The sequence below is a fragment of the Scyliorhinus torazame genome, chromosome 19, assembly GCF_047496885.1.
Source record: "Scyliorhinus torazame isolate Kashiwa2021f chromosome 19, sScyTor2.1, whole genome shotgun sequence".
In the NCBI taxonomy this organism is placed as follows: domain Eukaryota; kingdom Metazoa; phylum Chordata; class Chondrichthyes; order Carcharhiniformes; family Scyliorhinidae; genus Scyliorhinus; species Scyliorhinus torazame.
The window spans coordinates 76,356,220-76,375,349 of NC_092725.1; the positions used below are offsets into that span (position 1 = coordinate 76,356,220).

Sequence of the window (19,130 nt, forward strand, 5' to 3'; positions counted from 1 at the left end):
TGATGGTTCCTGATAGCAACGGAACAAAATCACAAAATCCCACAATCCATTTCCCTTAACTTTGCCATTGAGAAATTCTTCATTTTATATTACATGTTTTTTTACAATGAAGTAGGTTGAAATATTGAACCACATGAGAACGTTAGTTGGTTTATTAAAGGGAATCTCTTTAAACATCGAACGGGTGTTGTGGGCATTGCTTTACCCCTTGATTCTACATTTGCAGCAGTAGGTCCTGCCTCAACTGAATCTGAAACAGTCAATCTGCAAAGATTGAAGAAACAGGTTTCCAGCAAACAGCAGTACCGTGGTTTCCGCAGCACGGATTTTGTAAATGATTCTGGATATCAGAATAAATAGAGGAAAGGAATAAAAGAACAGTCTTTTCCAGTAAATTAAAAAACAAACTCAACAGAATTTTGGCAACTTCTGTCTTGAAATGGAGCACCCAAGATTTATTCCTAGACCACCTCAGTTGTCCAAAAGGACTTAAGTTATGATAGAGCCCACTTAAGATTGGCCCTCATCTCTTTAAATGGTGCTTGTTTTAATGTATATTAATGATATATTGCTTGGTCACTAACAGAAAAGAACCAGTTGTTCATTAAGACTCACGTTATATGGTTGTATGACATATGAACTATCCAGAGCTGCACTGAAATGCTGTGCAACTATCCCTGAAGGATGATGGAACTGACCACATTGCCTGGAACCGATGGCTATGATTATGCGCCAGGCTTTTTGTAGTTTTATCACTTTGCCTGCTTTCTGTGCCTGGCAAAGGAGAGCAACCATCCTGTGAAGAGCAACAATATTCACTGACCTCCAGCCAGTTTGTTCAACATATTCAAAAGCGTCTTTTAAAACCAAGATAAGCGTGATATGACAATGTCCTCCCTGCTTTGTGTCCTTGCTGCTTTTTTCTTGTTGAATGATAGGATGTTCATTTCTTCATTTTTGGACATTGAACAAAGAAGATGGTTAACTTCTGGAATATCATGAATTTTTGAAAATAAACTTGTCACCACCATTCCCTTCAGTGTCAGTTTGGAAACAATTGCTGAAGAACAGGAAACAGCAGATTGTGCTTAATGATTGTTTTCAGACTAGAGGATGGTGGACAGTGGTGACAGCGGTGGACAGTCCCCAAGAGTCAGTGCTGGGACCAATGCTTTTTGTGAAATATATAAATGTCTTGGATATTGAAATACAATGTTAAGTTTCAAAATTTGGCAATAATAGTAAACTTGGAGTGGCAAACAGTGTGGTTGATACTCATTGACTGCAACAGGACATAGATAGGCCACAAGGCAAACAAATGGTAGATGAAATTTAATAAAGTGTGAAGTGATGCATTTTAGCAGAAGGGTTAGGGAGAGGCAATATAGACTTAATGGTATAATTCGAAAAAGTGTGGAGAAACAGAGGAACATGGGGATATGATCTATACTTTGAAGTTGGCAGTGTATCTCTTCATTCTTCTCTTCGGCAGTCTCTCTGGATTGAGGAAGATTTGCTTCCACACCTGTATAATGGTTCCAAAATGGCTGAAAAGTCCAATGCGCGATCTGCAGACTCTGTCACATGCAGGCCAGGTGATGCTTAAGCGTCGGGCAGATGAGGTCTTTGGAGGTTTGTGTTCTCTCTCAGACACCTCGACTTTACCTCTACATGCTGCTGACAAAGTTTCTCGGTGTGTTTAGTGCCTTCCTGAATAAACCTTCTCCATTGTGTTTGGTTACAAGCCAGTGGAGCTCCAGGTGGCAGGACATTTTGAGAGAGGGGTTAGTTAAGTGTATGGGATCTATTATAAATTTAGAGTATCCAATTCATTTTTTCCAATTATGGAGCAATTTAGCATTCAATCCACCTACCTTGCACATCTTTGGGTTGAGGGGGCGAAACCCACGCAAACACGGGGAGAATGTGCAATCTCCACACGGTCAGTGATCCAAAGCCGGGATCGAACCTGGGATCTCAGCGCCATGAGACTGCAGTGCTACCACTGCGCCACCGTGCGTCCCAGGTGTATGGGATCTTGAGTTTCATCAACTAGGACATTGAGTACGAAAGCAGGTTATTGTTGAACCTTAATAAAACTCTAGTGAGACTACAACTTGAGTAGTGCTTCTAGTTCTTCTGGTCATCACACTTTGGATATGAGGGTCCTTGAGGATACAGAGGAGATTTGCCAGAATTATTCCAGGATTGAGAGATTTTAGTTACAAAGTTAGGTTGAGAAGCTGGGATTGTTCTCCTTAAGGTAGAGGAGTGTACAAGATTGAGACAGGTTTAGATATAGCAGACAAAGTAAAGCTGTTCCCATTTTCTGATGCTATAAGGACAAGGGGGAACAGAGTTAAAACATTTTCAGCCAAAGATGCTGAGGGGATGTGAGAGAATCCAGTAACTGGTAATGGCCTGGAACTAGTTGCCTACAAGGATGATGGAAACGGAGATGATGAACAATTGATCTATAGACAGCCAATATGGACTTGATGGGCTGAATCACCCCTGTCTGTGCTGTAATGAGTCCCTGAAACCTTTCTTGAACAACAGAATAGTTTTTTGCTACCTTTCAATCTATGGTGACCGTTCTAAAATGTAGGCAATTCTGGAAGATTAAAAGCATTGCATCCACCATTTCTGCAGCCATATGTAGTCCGTGGGCGTACACCATGAGGACATGTTTGGAGGCTGTGTGATCCTTGCCAGCACTTTGAAACTGCACAGAGCGCTGTTTAATATAGTGAGAAGAGGCATCTGTGAAGCCGGCGAGTTTCACACAGCTTTTCCCAAGTGGGAAAATTCCACCCTGCGTCTTTGTAACAGCTACTAGATTAAACACAGTTATTTCAATCTGTATTATTAATTTATCTATTTGTTGCAAATGTTTAGTGCATTCAGATAGAGTAATAGAGTACCTTTGGCGTTATCTTTTTTTCATTTTCCCCTGATGTTATTTTGGTCACCAATGTCCTATTGTCCTTGTTAAGCCTCATGTCCCTTCCATTGCCACAGTATTTTTGCCCAAATCATAATTTTGCTCTACAAACTGGACTTTACTCTGACTGTATTTGAATTTACCCTTTCCTGAATCATCCCATCACCCCCTACTTTATTAGTTTAAGCCCTATCTATTGCCCAAGATATATGGTTTACCAGCACACTGGTCCCCAGCCCTGTTTAAATGAAGCCCGTCTCAATTGAACAACTTGTTTCCCCAAAAGTGGTGACAGCACCCGTGAACCAAAATCTCTTCCTTCCACATCATTCTTTCAGCCACACATTTAATACACTAACCCATCTGTTGCCATAATAATTGGCCTGTGGCTCAGGTAAAAATCCAGCGATTATTAGATCTGAGCTTCTGCATTTTAATTTGGAATTTTAGGCACACACCTTATCCTCTAACTATGCAACCTAAGCCCAGACTTCATAAATAGGGCAACCACACTCGGCTGTGTAACTCCAGGAGCAAGTAAAAAATAAATGAAGGTTTCCATTAATGTATTTTCCACATTGCAGATTTCACCAAAATGCCAGACCTTTGATACCAGAAAAGGACACTTATCAATATTGTGAAAACATATCATAAAAGTTAAAGCAGGTTAAAAAGTCTCTTGTAAATTTGTTGGTATTAGAAATACTCACAATCATGCCTTTCATGGTCACTGCATGTCTCAAAGTACCTTACGGGTAATGAAGTACTTTTGAACGTTAGTCTGATAATGACCAGGTAATCTTTTGTTTTTGTGACATTGATTGAGAGATGAATATTGGCTTGGGCATCAGCGATAACACCCCTATTCTCCTCAGGCACCATGCTATGGAATCTTCGACATTGACTGAGGGGGCAGATGAGGTCTCGAATTGAAGTCCCATCTGAAAGATGGCACCTCCAACATTGCAGTACTCCAGTACTTCATTGGACAGCCAGCCTAGACTTTGGTGCTTAAGCCCTAGAGTGCGACTTGAACCTGGAACCTGGAGATACAGCAGTGAGAGTGCTACAAATTGTGTCACATTTCATTTGGTTGTTACATTCCATGACATTATTTTGGAGAAATTAAAGACAATGGGGCAAGAACTTTAAATTCTGAAAAACTTATCTCTCTTCTTTTAGGGCAGAAGTATAAAAGAAAATACTCAGCTGTGGCGATGATAGTGGATCAAAAGAAGAGGGCATTGCAGTAAAGGATACAAGGGTTGTTGTCATCGATGCTGCAGTTGTCTAGGATGAGTGGAATACCATCCAATTCTCGGACCTGTATAGAACATAAGTAGAAAAGATTAAACTCAAGCCTAGCACAGCATTGCTTTTCTATTGTGATTTTCCAGACATTAGTCAGGCTGTTCTTTAATATCGGGAGAAACTCAATTTGGACCTTCAAACGATTTTTTATTCCCTTCCTGAGCAGAGGGAAATACCATTGTTGGAGTGAGGCAGCCAAATAAGTGGTCAATTCCCCTCGTCTCTGTCAACTATCCTTAGTGATAATTTGTGCCCTGGGCCACCCTTTCTCTCCCCCCCTCCTCCTTAGCAGGGCTCAGCCAATCAATGGCACTTTAACACCAGTTGGGGGGGGGGGGGGGGGGGGGAAGGGAGGGTAGGAAGCCCTGTTCTCAGTGCTTCAATCAATTATGGAAGTTGACTACATGAGACAACTGCAGATACAAGTTCATGCCTTCCATTCCATACTGCAATATGTTGGTGCAATAAGTTCTGCAAGTTAACAAATGGAGGGGAGAAAAATTGTAACACAAAAATTAAATGTTTTGGAGATTAAAAAACATTCAGATTGCAGTTGTTCTACAGACAAGCTCTTGCATCGCTCAATTTACATGATTTTAGAAGTCAAAATCAAGTTTGATTACTCTATTCAGCGATATACTTAAATGCAAATTATTAATGGGAGCATCACAATCACATCAATCTGGAGATGTCATTAGTTACTAAAATAGTAGTGCGCTTACCCAAACCCTGAATGCTAAATTTATGGACAACTCACGTTTGACCTGTGCTGCTAACCACCTGCCGGTCTGCTTTATGGACAGAGAGTGACAAGATTTCAGTGAAGCCTCGCCATGGGCTTGCAAGTCACTGCACCTATGGATTTTGCCTCATTACTCTTGAATGCAGGCGACATCAAAGTGCATTAACAAAAAGATTAATCAAAATGAAAATTTAGCAGAAAAATTAATGGAAACTCATGCAGGATAGATTGCTACTTTTAACAGGAGGATAGAGAACTAATGTACAAGTTGCTGCACAGGTAAACAGCAGCTTGGCACTGTACACACTAGAGAAGAAAGTGATGTTAACTGAATCGCCTTTGCTGCTGATTTCCTGATCTCATATGCCTACACAAAGTAGCATCAAGGAGAGGCCAGCATTTCCATGCAGTGGTAAGGAATCACAGAAGGTGCTGACAATGGTAGCCAATTAACCACAGCTTTGCAGATTGCCTGCAAGCTACCTCATTATCCAGAATTTTCCATTGTAGGTGTGTGTCATTGAAGGTAAAAGTATAGTTGAGTAAATATTGTACCATTCCTTCTGAATGAAAATTAGAGATGGTGTGTTATAACTTATTACTTTGTACATTCATTAAGTTAACTCCTACAATCACTGCATCACACTTCACCTCCTTTTCCTTCTACTCATGGGAGTGCAATTTTCTGAACTTAAGTTGCTGCCGTAACATGAGGCCATTAGCAGGCCAGGAACCTGCTGACAGCTTCAATAGGCTTTGCCAAGGCTCTTTAACTGAATCATGACATTCTGCATCAGGTTTAACTTCCCTAGCAGTAAGGATGACACACTGGACCTGTAAAAAGAAGGATTTCTAATTAAATTAGCCCCAGCATGGGTTACAATGGTTCAACTGGACACGGATGTTTGAGGCTGCAGCAACCACAGAATGGAGGCAAAAATTGGATAGGTTGTTCCTTAGTCCAACATCCTTACTTGAGGGCTTGCTGTGAGAACTGACAACTGCAATGAGGTGATTTTTCTAAGGACAATCTCTCAAAGCAGAAGGCATGGACAAAGTGTTCTTCAATTTCACTGTCAAAGCAATCCCTGATGTCAGTTTCATTGAAGATGCTCTCCCCATTGTGCACTCAAACAACCAGATTGAGGTTCTGCAGTCCTGCTACATCCAGTTATAAATGGTGGTGGACAATTAAGACTAGTAGCTACGATGCTGGGGATCACAGATGGAGGCGAAGATGGATCATCCACTCAGCATTTCTGTCCACATAATAACTTGGGCCATATGCAGCCCATGTCAAGAGACTGCAGTCTGTATCTGGGCCCACTTTCCTCTTATGAGTAATGGAATAGATAAACAAATGGCCAAGTCAGGCACTCGGGAATTGCAAAGGGTGATGCTTTATTATTTCAGTTAACTGTTATTCAGGTCTAATGTAAGCCAGTGAAGTAACATTTCTGCTTTTTGTTGGTGTACATATTAGTCTTCAGTTGAGGCCAGACCTATAAGGCTGGAGGAGGCTGGACAGAAGGAAGGCAATTCGATGGTGTTTGTGAGAGGTTCAGGTGAAGCATTACTGGGGCAGCTTGGGGAACTAGTGCATGTGCACTGGAAGGACAAAAGGAGTAGCTCTAGAAACTTTGGCACAAGTATATTTCCAGATTGAATGCAACCCCATCTAACCTTTAAACACTAAGGGCAATTTGGCATGGCTAATCCACCTAACCTGCACATCTTTGGACTGTTGAGGAAACCAGAGCACCCGGAGGAAACTAACTCAGGCTCAGGGAGATAAATTGCCCTTAATGTCCAAAATTGCCCTTCGTGTTGGGTGGGGTTACTGGGTTATAGGGATAGGGTGGAGGAGTTGACCTTGGGTGGGGTGTTCTTTCCAAGAGCTGGTGCAGACTCGATGGGCCGAATGGCCTCCTTCTGCACTGTAAATAAATAAAAAAAATTCTATGAGAATGTGCAAACTCCACACAGTCAACCAAGGTTCGAATTGAACCCAGGTGCCTGGTGATGTGAAGCAACAGTGCCGCCTTCATGGTTCGGACTGAATGGCAAATCTCCTTCGGAAGAGTCCAGACAGTGAAATGATTGCATGAGCATGTGATAGCCAGTCAATGAGATTCCTGGTGGCGGTATGACTCTCTTATAGGCCAGATTTACATGTATATGGTTTATTGTCTGGGGCCATTGCCAGAGGATTATTATATCACAAATGAATCATGATCTGCAATCAAGCTGAATATTCCAGGAATGTTGACAAGGAAGTGATGGAAAGCATACAGCAAATGTGGATGCAGTCCAGAATAGTGGGAAAATCCTCGTGTTCCCTCATCCAGCTTTAGATTGTCCATGGGAAATACGTGGCTCCTGCTGGTACAGAGAGCCTCGGCCACCTCCATACGAAAGCACATGATGAGTCAGGTGCCAGGGAATAGGATTTTCACCTAAGAATCCTACGTTTAAATATGTTGATGTTTTAGAATGCTTCTGGAAAAGGCTTAGTTGCCTGCAAGACACTGACCCAATATGGCAGTCTGTATACAAATGGCACGATTGCATATGATCACTGTGTAGGTATTATTGAATGGAAAGGTACATATTGCACCAAGGACACCTGACTATTTAAAAATGATCAGCAAGTATGTCACCTCTGAGGCTAAGATCATAGGAGTAGCTCTAGAAACTTTGGCACAAGTATATTTCCAGATTGAAATAATTGTGAATAGGTTTTCTGCGTTTATTTGGACTTTAAAGAAACTTATGCATTTAATATTTTTCCAAAGCTGCCAGGTGGGATAAAAAGATGTGTCCAGCTGTTTTCTGCAATTCACCAACATGACCCACACAGACAGTATCTCCCAATGCAAAATCTCTTTTGAAGAGTACATTCAATTTATTTCACCCCCTGCAATCTGCAGCACCATTCCAACTTTCATTTATCCGCCTTTATTAACCTTTGCAATTGCTTAACACATTGATGGGAGGAACACATTTAATTCATCCTGGGAGTGGAGGGGTCATTATTCTTGACCTCTAACCATGCTATTCTTTAGGCATTAAACAGACATTTAACATGATTGGTTCCACGGCCTCTGCCCATCCCACTTTTCATGGCCATGTTTCATTAAAAAATATGAAGATTTTTATAAAATTCTATACAGAAATTTCAGCTTTCACCTAACCTTTTTGCCATTCCATGTTCTAAACACACTTCCTTTCTTGTTCTCAGACCACATTTCTCACTCTGCTGACATTAACATTTGAAGATTTTTACAATTATCTCTGTTTAATTCTTTACCATCCAGATTAGTTACAGTATTAGTACCACCTTTACTTTTGATGCATTCATTTTCAGCTCTGTTTTGCAATGAGATTCATACGTGCTGCAATTTTCCACTATAATAAATGCATGCAGTTTAACACTAAATTTAACACTTGTTTGCATATTATTCAACTTTGCTAATTCATTCTACAAAGATTAATCATGCATCTTTTTGAAGACCCAACACCAACAATTGATACATTTTGCCACTAGAGGCCAGTTGTAAAAACAGCATCATGTAAATGTTTTTTTCTCATTTTGTTATTCCTGGACCAAATCAAATGTTTGGCATGATTTGGTTCAGGACCAATAACGTGTTTAAAGCAGACAAAGTTTAAACTGGACCCGGGCCCTCGGGAGGCCATATTCAGGGTGTCGGACCAGCCGGGGTTGGAAACGGGTGCGGAGGCAGATGTTGTAGCCTTTGCCTCGTTGATCGCCCGAAGGTGGATCCTGTTGGGATGGAGAGCAACCTCTCCACCCTGTGCCCTGGTGTGGCAGGGGACTTGTTGGAATTCTTGACTCTTGAGAAGGTTAAGTTTGTACTGAGGGGAAGGATGGAGGGGTTCTACAATTCATGGGCGTTATTCATTATGCACTTTCAAGAATTGGATAACATCGAACATTAGGGGGGAGGGGGGGGGAGGTTGGGGGGAGGGGGACTGTGTATGTTAATGTGACTATGGGTGATTCTTGATGCCTTTTTGTTATTTGTTTATGTTAACATGCGGGCTGCTGTTTGGGGGTTTGGTGGGAGGATGGGATTGTTGTTGTTGATATGGGGATTGACATTGTATTTGTTACTGCTTATTGTTTATTGTTGGTGGGTGTAAATTTGGGAGAAAATGTGAAAAAGGAGAATTAAAATATATTTTTTAAAAAGCAGACAAAGTTTGAGATTCAAGATACTTGCTAAGAGAATAAAGCCACAAAATTCCACGGGTTTTGAAGAAGCACAAATAAACTACTATACAAAGTCAGAAAGATAAAACTATTTATTATATATACTCTAAACATTCAGGGTTAATAGTCATTCAAACTGGTCAACTCACCACACCACAATAAAGAGCAGATGCAACCAAAACAGATTCCATGGATTTCTCAATAACTCATCCAGATGTCAGAAAACTCTGAATCAACCAATCTCATTGAAACTCTCTCTCTCTCTCTCTCTCACACACACAGGCACACACACACACACACACAGAGGATTCTAGTCTTTAACTTCGAAGATCTCGCCTTGCAATTCTCTTCAAAGGTCACTCTAGTTCGCATGGTCTCAACATGGTCCACCTTGCAGGGTTTCAGTCTCGTCTCCCGAGACTCTATTTCCCTGGATTCCTGAGTCTGCATTCCAGAACCAATTTACAGGCACAGCTTCAGCTGTGCTCAACAAAATTCTACTGCTCCAATGGTTACCTGCAACCCAACAGCCTAAGAGTCACTAACCTTCTCCTGTCCTCTTCAATTGCCAGGGCTTCTCCTGAGCCCGCTTCAATTTCCAGGGCTGCTCCTAATTCGCTTCAATTGCTAGGGCTCCTCCTGAGCACTCATCACTTAAAAAGTTTGTCAACTGCAGCCTTTTGTTCTCTTTGGAGCCTTTTTCTCTTCTCCTCATGTTCTTTCTTCTTAACCATTCGCTGGTTCCCTGTCTGGGACTCCTCTCAACAATGGGACCCTGCTCCTTTAATTTATTCCCTCAAGGCTTTGGACATCGCTGGCAAAGCCAACATTTTTTGCCCATCCCAAATTGTCCTTGAACTAAGTGGCTTGCTAGGGCATCTCAGAGGCCATTTGGGAATCAACTGCATTGCTGTGGGTCTGGAGTCACATTAGGCCAGACCAGGTGTTATGGGCCAGGGTTTAAAGAACCCCAAAGTGTATCATGGAGTTCACCTGACCCACAACTTTTAATAGATTGTGGTATGGGGAGCACACGGCCACTCTACAGGTGTGGTACAGCAGAAATGGAAAAGTATTTTTTAATGCAAAACAATGTTTATTCTATGAACTCAAGTTAACCTTTTTAAAACATACAGTGAACATCTTAGCAACCATTAATTCAAATACAACCCCCAAAGAATACAACACTAAGTAATCCTTTAAGCTTTCCTTTTAACATCCATGCGATTTAAAAACGAAACTTTTAATAGAGGCACATCAGGTTAAAGTCACTACTGAAAACATTTATAATTCTGAATTCACCAAATGATCAAGAGATAGTCTTTTGATGGCAGAGAGAACAGCAGTACACCTGCTTGGTCCGGCTTCAGCTACAACACTGAAAACGAAACTAAAACACACCCTGCAGCAAACAGCCTAAAACGAAAGTAAAAAGCTGATAGACAGCTCAGCTCCACCCACACTCTGACATCACTGATAAACATCCATTTCTTAAAAGGTACATTTCTTAAGCACCTATTTCTTAAAGGTGCTCTCACATGACACAGGTAAGGATGGCAGATTTCCTTCCCTAAAGGACATCAGTGGACCAGATGGGTTTTTACAATAATCAATGATGGTTTTATGCTTACTTAGACTAGCTTTCATTTCCAGATTTTAATTCCACCAACTGCGATGGTGGAGATTGAACTCTATGTCCCCAGAGCATTCATCCGGCATCTGGATTACTGGTCTAGTGGCATTACCACAAGGCCCCATCTCTCCTGGTCACATGACATGGGTCTTTGCACTGTTTATTTTTGCACAGTCACACTGAGCCAATCCTTGACATGAAGGAAAACTAAAATGCTAAATTATGCATCCCAGCCCACTTAAGCATGAAACTCCCGAGGTCTGCCAGAACTTGCAGGTCTGCTCTTGCTGAGGTAAGTTTAGATTCCTAAACAATTTTCTCTGCTCTTTGGTGTCTTCCCATTTGTCCTTTTCAAGGGATGGTGCAGACTCGTTGGGCTGAATAGCCTCCTTCTGTACTGCAAATTCTATGATTCTATATCAACCACTATCTTAGACTAGAGAGAACAGACCGTACATTTATTCCTCAGCTACTGTCAATGCTACTCTACAACTCGGCCACTAGAGATCAGCAAGAATAATTGGAGTGACTCGTCTTTCAATATTCCTCCTCTCCAGTGTCTGAACATTTCCTTTGCGTGTGGGAAAATAGGATGTTTTTCTGCGATCACTTCATTGTTCTGCCTTTGATGAACATACAATTCAGGCTGTTGCTAAGTGAAAGATACAGTGCGTCAAAACATGCTCATTTTTTGAGGTCCGACAATGACCCTCAGGTCAACTGATTGCTATTACAGCCCTGAATTGCAGTCTCTATTTGTGCAATATTTACCAGTCTTAGTTTGCTCCTGACTTGGTAAATACCAGTAAGTACACAAGTCCAGTTAGAAGCAACATTTTCTTTGTGGAATGTAACATATTGTAGACAGTGACAGGATTCCATTAAAGCTCTCCTACCATAGTCAAAACAGTGGCTGCTATTAGTGTCTTCACTGCTGGTAGAGAGAGTAAACTTTCATCACATCGGTCAGGTTCTTTCACTCTGGGACCATGTTACTCAATTGAGAATACGTTCTAAAAATCATTATGAAAAGTTATTAAGGGTCCTGTTCTACCACCAAGGTCAGTTCATTTGGTCAATTTTTATTGAACAGCGTATTGATTATTGAAGGAAATAAGTGGCTGAAACGAGCCGCCCTTTGACAAAAAACAAACACTCCCTGAAAGGCTCTGAGCAACATCTTGTCATGTAAATCGGCAAGGTTTTAACTGCCAATGTTTCTCTAAATCTGTGGCTGAGAGTAATTGAGTGTTCTTACTCCCTCGCCCTATGCCTCATCCTTTTAATCAAGCTTCTAGTGCATTCAGCTCCTGGCACCCATTCCTTGTTCCTACTACTAGCTCACATCCTCACCCTCCTACTAGCTCACATCCTCACCCTCCTATTAGCTCACATCCATTCCATTCCATTTCTCACCCCAAGCAAGTAATGGATTCTCATCCCTCACCGTTACTTTCTTGCAGCTTCCTGTCTCTGGCCAAATGCTCTCTGTTCACCACCAGAAAAAAAACTGGTGGCTTGGTCTGATACCCCTCCTGAATCCTCAACCTGCAGACATGCAGCACTGGTTGGATTTTTACACTGCCTACGGCACAAAATGTTAATCAACCCATTGCACCTCCCACATGAAAAAGAGAAGCTGGAGAAAAAAGTTGAAGAGGACAGATAGGGAAAGAAAACATGATGAGGAACCAGATGAGAAAGGGAGGTAGCAGAAGAGATGAGCAGCAGCACAGGCAGGTAGGAGAGAAAAGTATCCCCCAACTGAGTTTCTGAGTTCCTCACCACAGTATCCTTAATCCAATTGTCTTCAGCTGTTTCATCAGTGATCTTTCCTCCATTATAGGGTCAGAAGTGGGGAAGTTTGCTGATGATTGCACAGTGTTCAGTTCCGTTTGCAATTCCTCAGATAAGGAAGCAGTTTATGCGTAGATGCAGCAAGACCTGGACAACTTTAAGGTTTGTTACATACAAGTGCCAGGCAATGACCATCCCTAATAATGGAGAGCCGAACCACATCCCTTTGATATTCAGTGACCTGACCATCACTTAATCCCTCAACAACATCCTGAATATTTCATAACTCTCAACAAAGATATATTCCATTGAGAAAGAAAGACACTCACAAGACTTATCATCCATGACTAACTAGGAATTTAAGAATGGTATCAAATTGAAAACAAAGACGAACAATGCTGCAAAAATTAGTGATTATCCATAAGACTAGAAAAGTTTTAGAAAGCAACAAATAATAACTAAATAAAATAAAGAGGGAGAAATTAAGAGTATGAGAGAAAACTAGTAAGTAAAATAAAGACAGACAGACAGGATGAGACTGGGGAATTAATAATGGAAATAAAGAATTGGAAGAGAATTTGAACAAGTATTTTGTATCTGTCTTCACAGTAGGACACAAAAAGTATCCCAATAATAATAGAAAATCAAGAGGTAAAAGGGAGGGAGGAACTGAAAACATTCACCATCATTTGGGAAAAAGTGCTGGGGAAACTAACGTGAGTAAAGAGTGGCAAGGCCCCTGGGCCTGCATCCTAGGGTCTTAAAAGAGATGACTGCAGAGATAGTGAATGCATTGGTTGTAATAGAACAAAGAATAAAGAACAATACAGCACAAGAACAGGCCCTTCGGCCCTCCAAGCACTGACCATGGTACCGGCCTAAACTACAACCGTATGCACTTACGGAGTCCATATCCTTCCATTCCCACCCTATTCATAGATTTATATAATCTTCCAAAATTACCTAGATTCTGGAATGGTCCGAGCAAATTGGAGGGAGATGGAAAGCAATAAACTATAGGCCAGTTAGTCTAGGTGAGTAGGAAAATATTTGGTAGATGGCATATAATATGGGAAATATTAGGTTGTCCACTTTGGCAGGAAAAATAATAGAACAGAATATTATTTAAATGGAGACAGGAGAATGTTGCGGTACAAAGGGATCTGGGTGCCCATATTCGTGAATTACAAAAGGTCAGCATGCAGGTATAGCAAGTAATTAGGAAAGCAAAGGGAATATAGACCTTTATTGCAAGTGGGATGAAATATAAAAGTACGGCATTCTTGATGCAGCTGTACAGGGCTGGTAAGTGCTGTGTACAGATTTGAATCCCATACTTCAGGATAGCTATATGTGGAATGGAAGCAGTTCAGAGAAAATTCACTAGGCTGTTTCCTGAGATGAAGGAATAGATGAGGATGAGCAGATTGGGTCTATACACATTGGAGTTTAGGAATCTGAGAGGTGATCTTATTGAAACATACAAGATTCTGAGGGGGCTTGACCGGGTAGATGCTGAGAGGATGTTTACTCTTATGAAGGAATCTAGAACTGAGGGCACTCTAAAAAATAAATACTCTCCCAATTGAGAAAGAGCTGAGGAGCCATTTCTTCTCTCAGAGTCATTCGCCTTTGGAATCCTCTTCCCCAGAGAGTTGTGATGACTGGATCATTCAATATATTCCAGGCTGAGTTAGATAGGTTTTTGATTGATAAGGGAGTCCAGGGTTATGGGTGGGAGGCATTGGGGGTACTGCAGGAAAAGTGGAGTTAAGGCCACAATCAGAATTAGTTTATTGAATGATGGCGGAGGCTTAGAACATAGAACATTACAGCGCAGTACAGGCCCTTCGGCCCTCGATGTTGCGCCGACCTGTGAAACCACTCTAAAGCCCATCTACACTATTCCCTTATCGTCCATATGTCTATCCAATGACCATTTGAATGCCCTTAGCGTTGGCGAGTCCACTAGTGTTGCAGGCCGGGCATTCCACGCCCTTACTACTCTCTGAGTAAAGAACCTACCTCTGACATCTGTCCTTTTTCTATCTCCCCTCAATTTAAAGTTATGTCCCCTCGTGCTAGACATCACCATCCGAGGAAAAAGGTTCTCACTGTCCACCATATCTAATCCTCTGATCATCTTGTATGCCTCAATTAAGTCACCTCTTAACTTTCTTCTCTAACGAAAACAGCCTCAAGTCCCTCAGCCTTCCCTCATAAGATCTTCCCTCCATACCAGGCAACATTCTGGTAAATCTCCTCGGCACCCTTGTGGGCATACTCCTGCTCGTCTGTCTTATGATCTTAGTTACAAGTCAATCTCCTGAAGCAGCTTTACTAATGCCAGGAAAATATGGATGAAAACATTTACAACTTTCACTACCTGACTATAATCTGCATCCTTTGCTTCCATTAACATCTTTTTGCCATTGTTTAGTTTTCTGCTCTCATGCATTAAAACAAATACCCCAAGAAATTGAACACTGCGCAGCATAACTCAAAATACTGATAACAAGAGGTTTAATCCTGCCTCACAACTTTCAGGCTATCCTCACGCTTGAAAACCAATGAAAGCCTATGACCTCCACTCAGTCACTCTCCACTGAAGAGATGAAAAACTTGCTACTTAGTGCATTAAGAGCTGCAAGCTAACATCTGATACACTGCTGCACCTCGAGTGAAACTCAGATCAGAAAATAACATTTTTCATTATTGGATTTTTAATAATAATAGACACAAATTAATACATTTCCCAAAGTTGAAGTGTCCATTTGTATGACGTCAGCATAAATATACTGCTCTGGCACAAACATTTTCCATTACAAAAATAAGACCTTTAAATGACAAAGATGCTTTCATCTGATTCATCTGAGAAAAATAACAATTAGAAGAAAAAATACTCATTAATCTCATACTGAGAAGTAACATTTGAAAAGTTCTGACATTATATATTCAACATAAAAATAAGGATGATACTGACCCTGAAAAAGGATTGAATCACAGAGTTTTTGACAATAGCAACTTACCATTTAATTTTAAAATTATCACGTCTAAACCGCCATCATTTCACAGAAACTGAGAAATGCTGTGCATGTTCAGGGACTGTCTAAACTGCTAAAGACATGTAGGAACTAGTTATTCATAATATTGACACTTGATAAACCCCTTTCTAATAATCATTATTGTCAATTTTCAGAAGATAATAGGATTTAATTCAGCTGCAGTGAAAAGCATCCAAATCCAAGGCTTGCATGGTGACTAAAGATCATACTAATTAGTCTTGTTATAAAATAGTGTTTCATTACAGTTGTCAAAATGTAAAGTCCACGACTTAGCATTGAAGCAACTCTAAGAAAATTGCATGTCATTATGAGATTGTTTGTCAAGGGAAAAGGAGCGGGGATTAATTTCATCCATACAACCCTGCTCTTCAAGCTAATGCTTAAGCCTTTAGTTCTCACATCCCCCTCCTGATTGTCAATAAACAGCAATTTCTGAGAGAGCTCAGCCTTGGGTCACACAAAAGACATTTCTTCAGCGTTTTTGTTTCTGTCTATGCACAGGAGCATTCCAAGTTAATGTAGTTGAAAGATTTTATTATTTTGATATCATAATTTTGAATAATAGAATGACAATATTAGGCCAGTTGGTGACTCGTCGATGATTCAATCATTTTTAAACATCAAAGGTGGCTTCCTATTGGCCTGCAACAAATAGAATATGCTGACACAAATGATAAGAAGCAAACTCATTATAATCTCTCTGCAGGTGCCATCAGAATTTATTTACTTTACTGTTTAAACAGATGGCCCAGGTAGAGAAATCATAAAAATTCTCATTATTTTAGAGGGTTTAAAGTTCTTCTTTAGTGGAGTCGTTTTCTGCATTTTCTTGCTGAGGATACTTCTCTGGAAGTAGATCTTCCCACTAATTCTGGCTGTGGACATTGAATTCTCTTTTTTAAGCACCTTTTCGACAGGGGTGAGAAGCGGTGCCTAAAATGGTTGCCGCTGAAGTGAAGCCCGCACGGAGAGATTAACCTGGAAATGCCCGGATCTCTCGGTCCAGAGCTGCAAGAACAGCTCTGTTCAACCTTGAAATGCTCACTGCCAGTTTTGAGGTGATTAGTTTTTCTTCAGAAGATTGTCTTCTTTAAAAATTTTCAATACATCTTGTATTGCTCAGAGGCAATGTATACAGGTGCCAAAATTTACAATACAGAACTGAGGCAGCACGGTAGCACAGTGGGTAGCACTGTTGCTTCACAGCTCCAGGGTCCCAGGTTCAATTCCCGGCTTGGGTCACTGTCTGTGTGGAGTCTGCACGTTCTCCGTGTGTCTGCGTGGGTTTCCTCCGGGTGCTCCGGTTTCCTTCCACAAGTCCCGAAAGATGTGCTGTTGGTAATTTGGACATTCTAAATTCTCCATCTGTATCCGAACAGGCGCCGGAATGTGGCGACTAGGGGATTTTCACAGTAACTTCATTGCAGTGTTAACGTAAGCCTACTTGTGACAATAAAGATTAGCATTATTAGAAAGCAATGTGGCCCTTGATTTGCTGGAACCAAGCTAATTAACTCCCATTGAAAACCACGTTCATCGTTCACCATTTTGTCATTTGCGAAGTTCCATGGGAATGTAACATCTGTGAACGGTGGGACTTCACCGTATTGATCAGCCTGGACATTGTAGTTTTATGAACATATGAATTAGGACCATGAGTAGGCCAATTGGCCCCTCGAGCTTGCTCTACCATTTAATAAGGTCATGGCTGAACTAATTGCGGCCTCTACTTTGACCCCCTTGTTTGTCAAGAGTCTATTTTAACTCAATGGCCTTGCCTCCACTGCTCTCTGGGGAAGAAAATTCAATAGACGAATGATCCTCAAAAATAAATTCCATCTTGAAAGGGAAACACCTTAATTTTTTTAACTGTGTCCCGCAGTTAAAGTGTTTTCCATAAGAGGAATCATCCTCTCAGCATCCACCATGTCAAGTCCCTTCAGGATCTTGCACGTTTCAACGAGATCACCAGTTCATTTTCTGGTCAATGGTATCTTCCCAGAGTGTTGATTGTGATGGTAATACCATTGAATGTCAAGGGGTGTTGGTTTGGTTCTCTCTTATTGGAGGTGGTCATTGCCTGGCACTTGTGTGGTGTGCACGTTAATTGGGAGGAAGGAAAGAGTGTAGTCACTGACCGGCAGATTGCGTTAAACGGTGCATCCAAGGTTCTGCACTGAGGTCTCAAATTTTCACTATTGTTTCAAGTGGGATAGGAGGCGTGTGCAGAATGAGAAAGGAGCTGTGCTCCAAAAGCTAGTGATTCGAAACAAACCTGTTGGACTTTAACCTGGTGTTGTAAGACTTCTTACTGTGCTCACCCCAGTCCAACGCCGGCATCTCCACATCATTAATTTCAATTTATTCACAATAATGACCAATTTCTTACCTCCTCGGCCGGTACCCAGAAGAACAGAGATTTTAACAAGGATTATTTCAATAAACTTAAAACAATTGTCTATAATGAGACGGAGCTTATTTTTTAAAAATTCATTAACGCACAATTTTACTCAGGAGGTATAACTATCTATTTTTCCCTAGAAATTCCTCCAACACATATGCACACACATACACACAAACAAATAAAGTCTCTCCACAGAGTTGGGATTTAGAGGATGGGTGTTATAAAATAAAGGATAAAGTTTGCACGGCCTCAACACCTTTGATCTGGAGTTTTCAAGTTCTGAAGATGGGCCAGTGGTCTTGGTGGACGTTTAGACATTCTCACCAATGGAATGTCAGCATACAGGAGACTATCAGGCAGGATCAATTCTTCTTGTCTCAGTTGTGCATGTCCAAATGCAGACAAGTTACAATCAGATGAGGATTCTCTGGCGGTAGGTTGAAAACCACACACAATTTCAGGCAAGGCAGAGGGAGAGGGAGAGAGAGAGAGAGAGAAAAGCAGGAGCGAGAGAGAGCGTGAGCGCCAATCATGGGAGACTTTGTTTCTCAGCTTATTCCCCAACAAGACTGACTTCAAAACCAGCAGGTTTAAAACTTAAAGGTTGGCTCTGCCATTTGATTTCAAATAAGTCGCCATCTTTTACCTTTAATGTCTTCTCCCCATCAATTAAAGTGATTGCAGTTCAAAACAAGCAAACAGTTTTTCTTCAAGGACGATGTAGATCAGATGATTTATTGGAGGAAGCAGGTGTTGCTCCCATATCCAAGGTGAACTTATGTTCTTTAAAAGGGCAGCACGGTAGCACAAGTGATTAGCACTGTGGCTTCACAGCGCCAGGGTCCCAGGTTCGATTCCCCGCTGGGTCACTGTCTGTGCGGAGTTTGCACGTTCTCCCCGTGTCCGCGTGGGTTTCCTCCGGGTGCTCCGGTTTCCTCCCACAGTCCAAAGACGTGCAGGTTAGGTGGATTGGCCATGCTAAATTACCCGTAGTGTC

The 19,130-nt window shown here is 41.3% G+C and overlaps 1 protein-coding gene across 1 annotated transcript in view; it reads right to left on the minus strand.

Annotated features, from left to right (window-relative positions):
- Window positions 1-19,130, minus strand: part of atxn10 (ataxin 10) — a 315,724-nt gene that overhangs the window by 36,439 nt on the left and 260,155 nt on the right. The window contains exon 10 of the mRNA XM_072484567.1: window positions 4,205-4,268. Coding sequence (XP_072340668.1) covers window positions 4,205-4,268 — 64 coding nt within the window. The remainder of the gene's footprint in view (window positions 1-4,204; window positions 4,269-19,130) is intronic.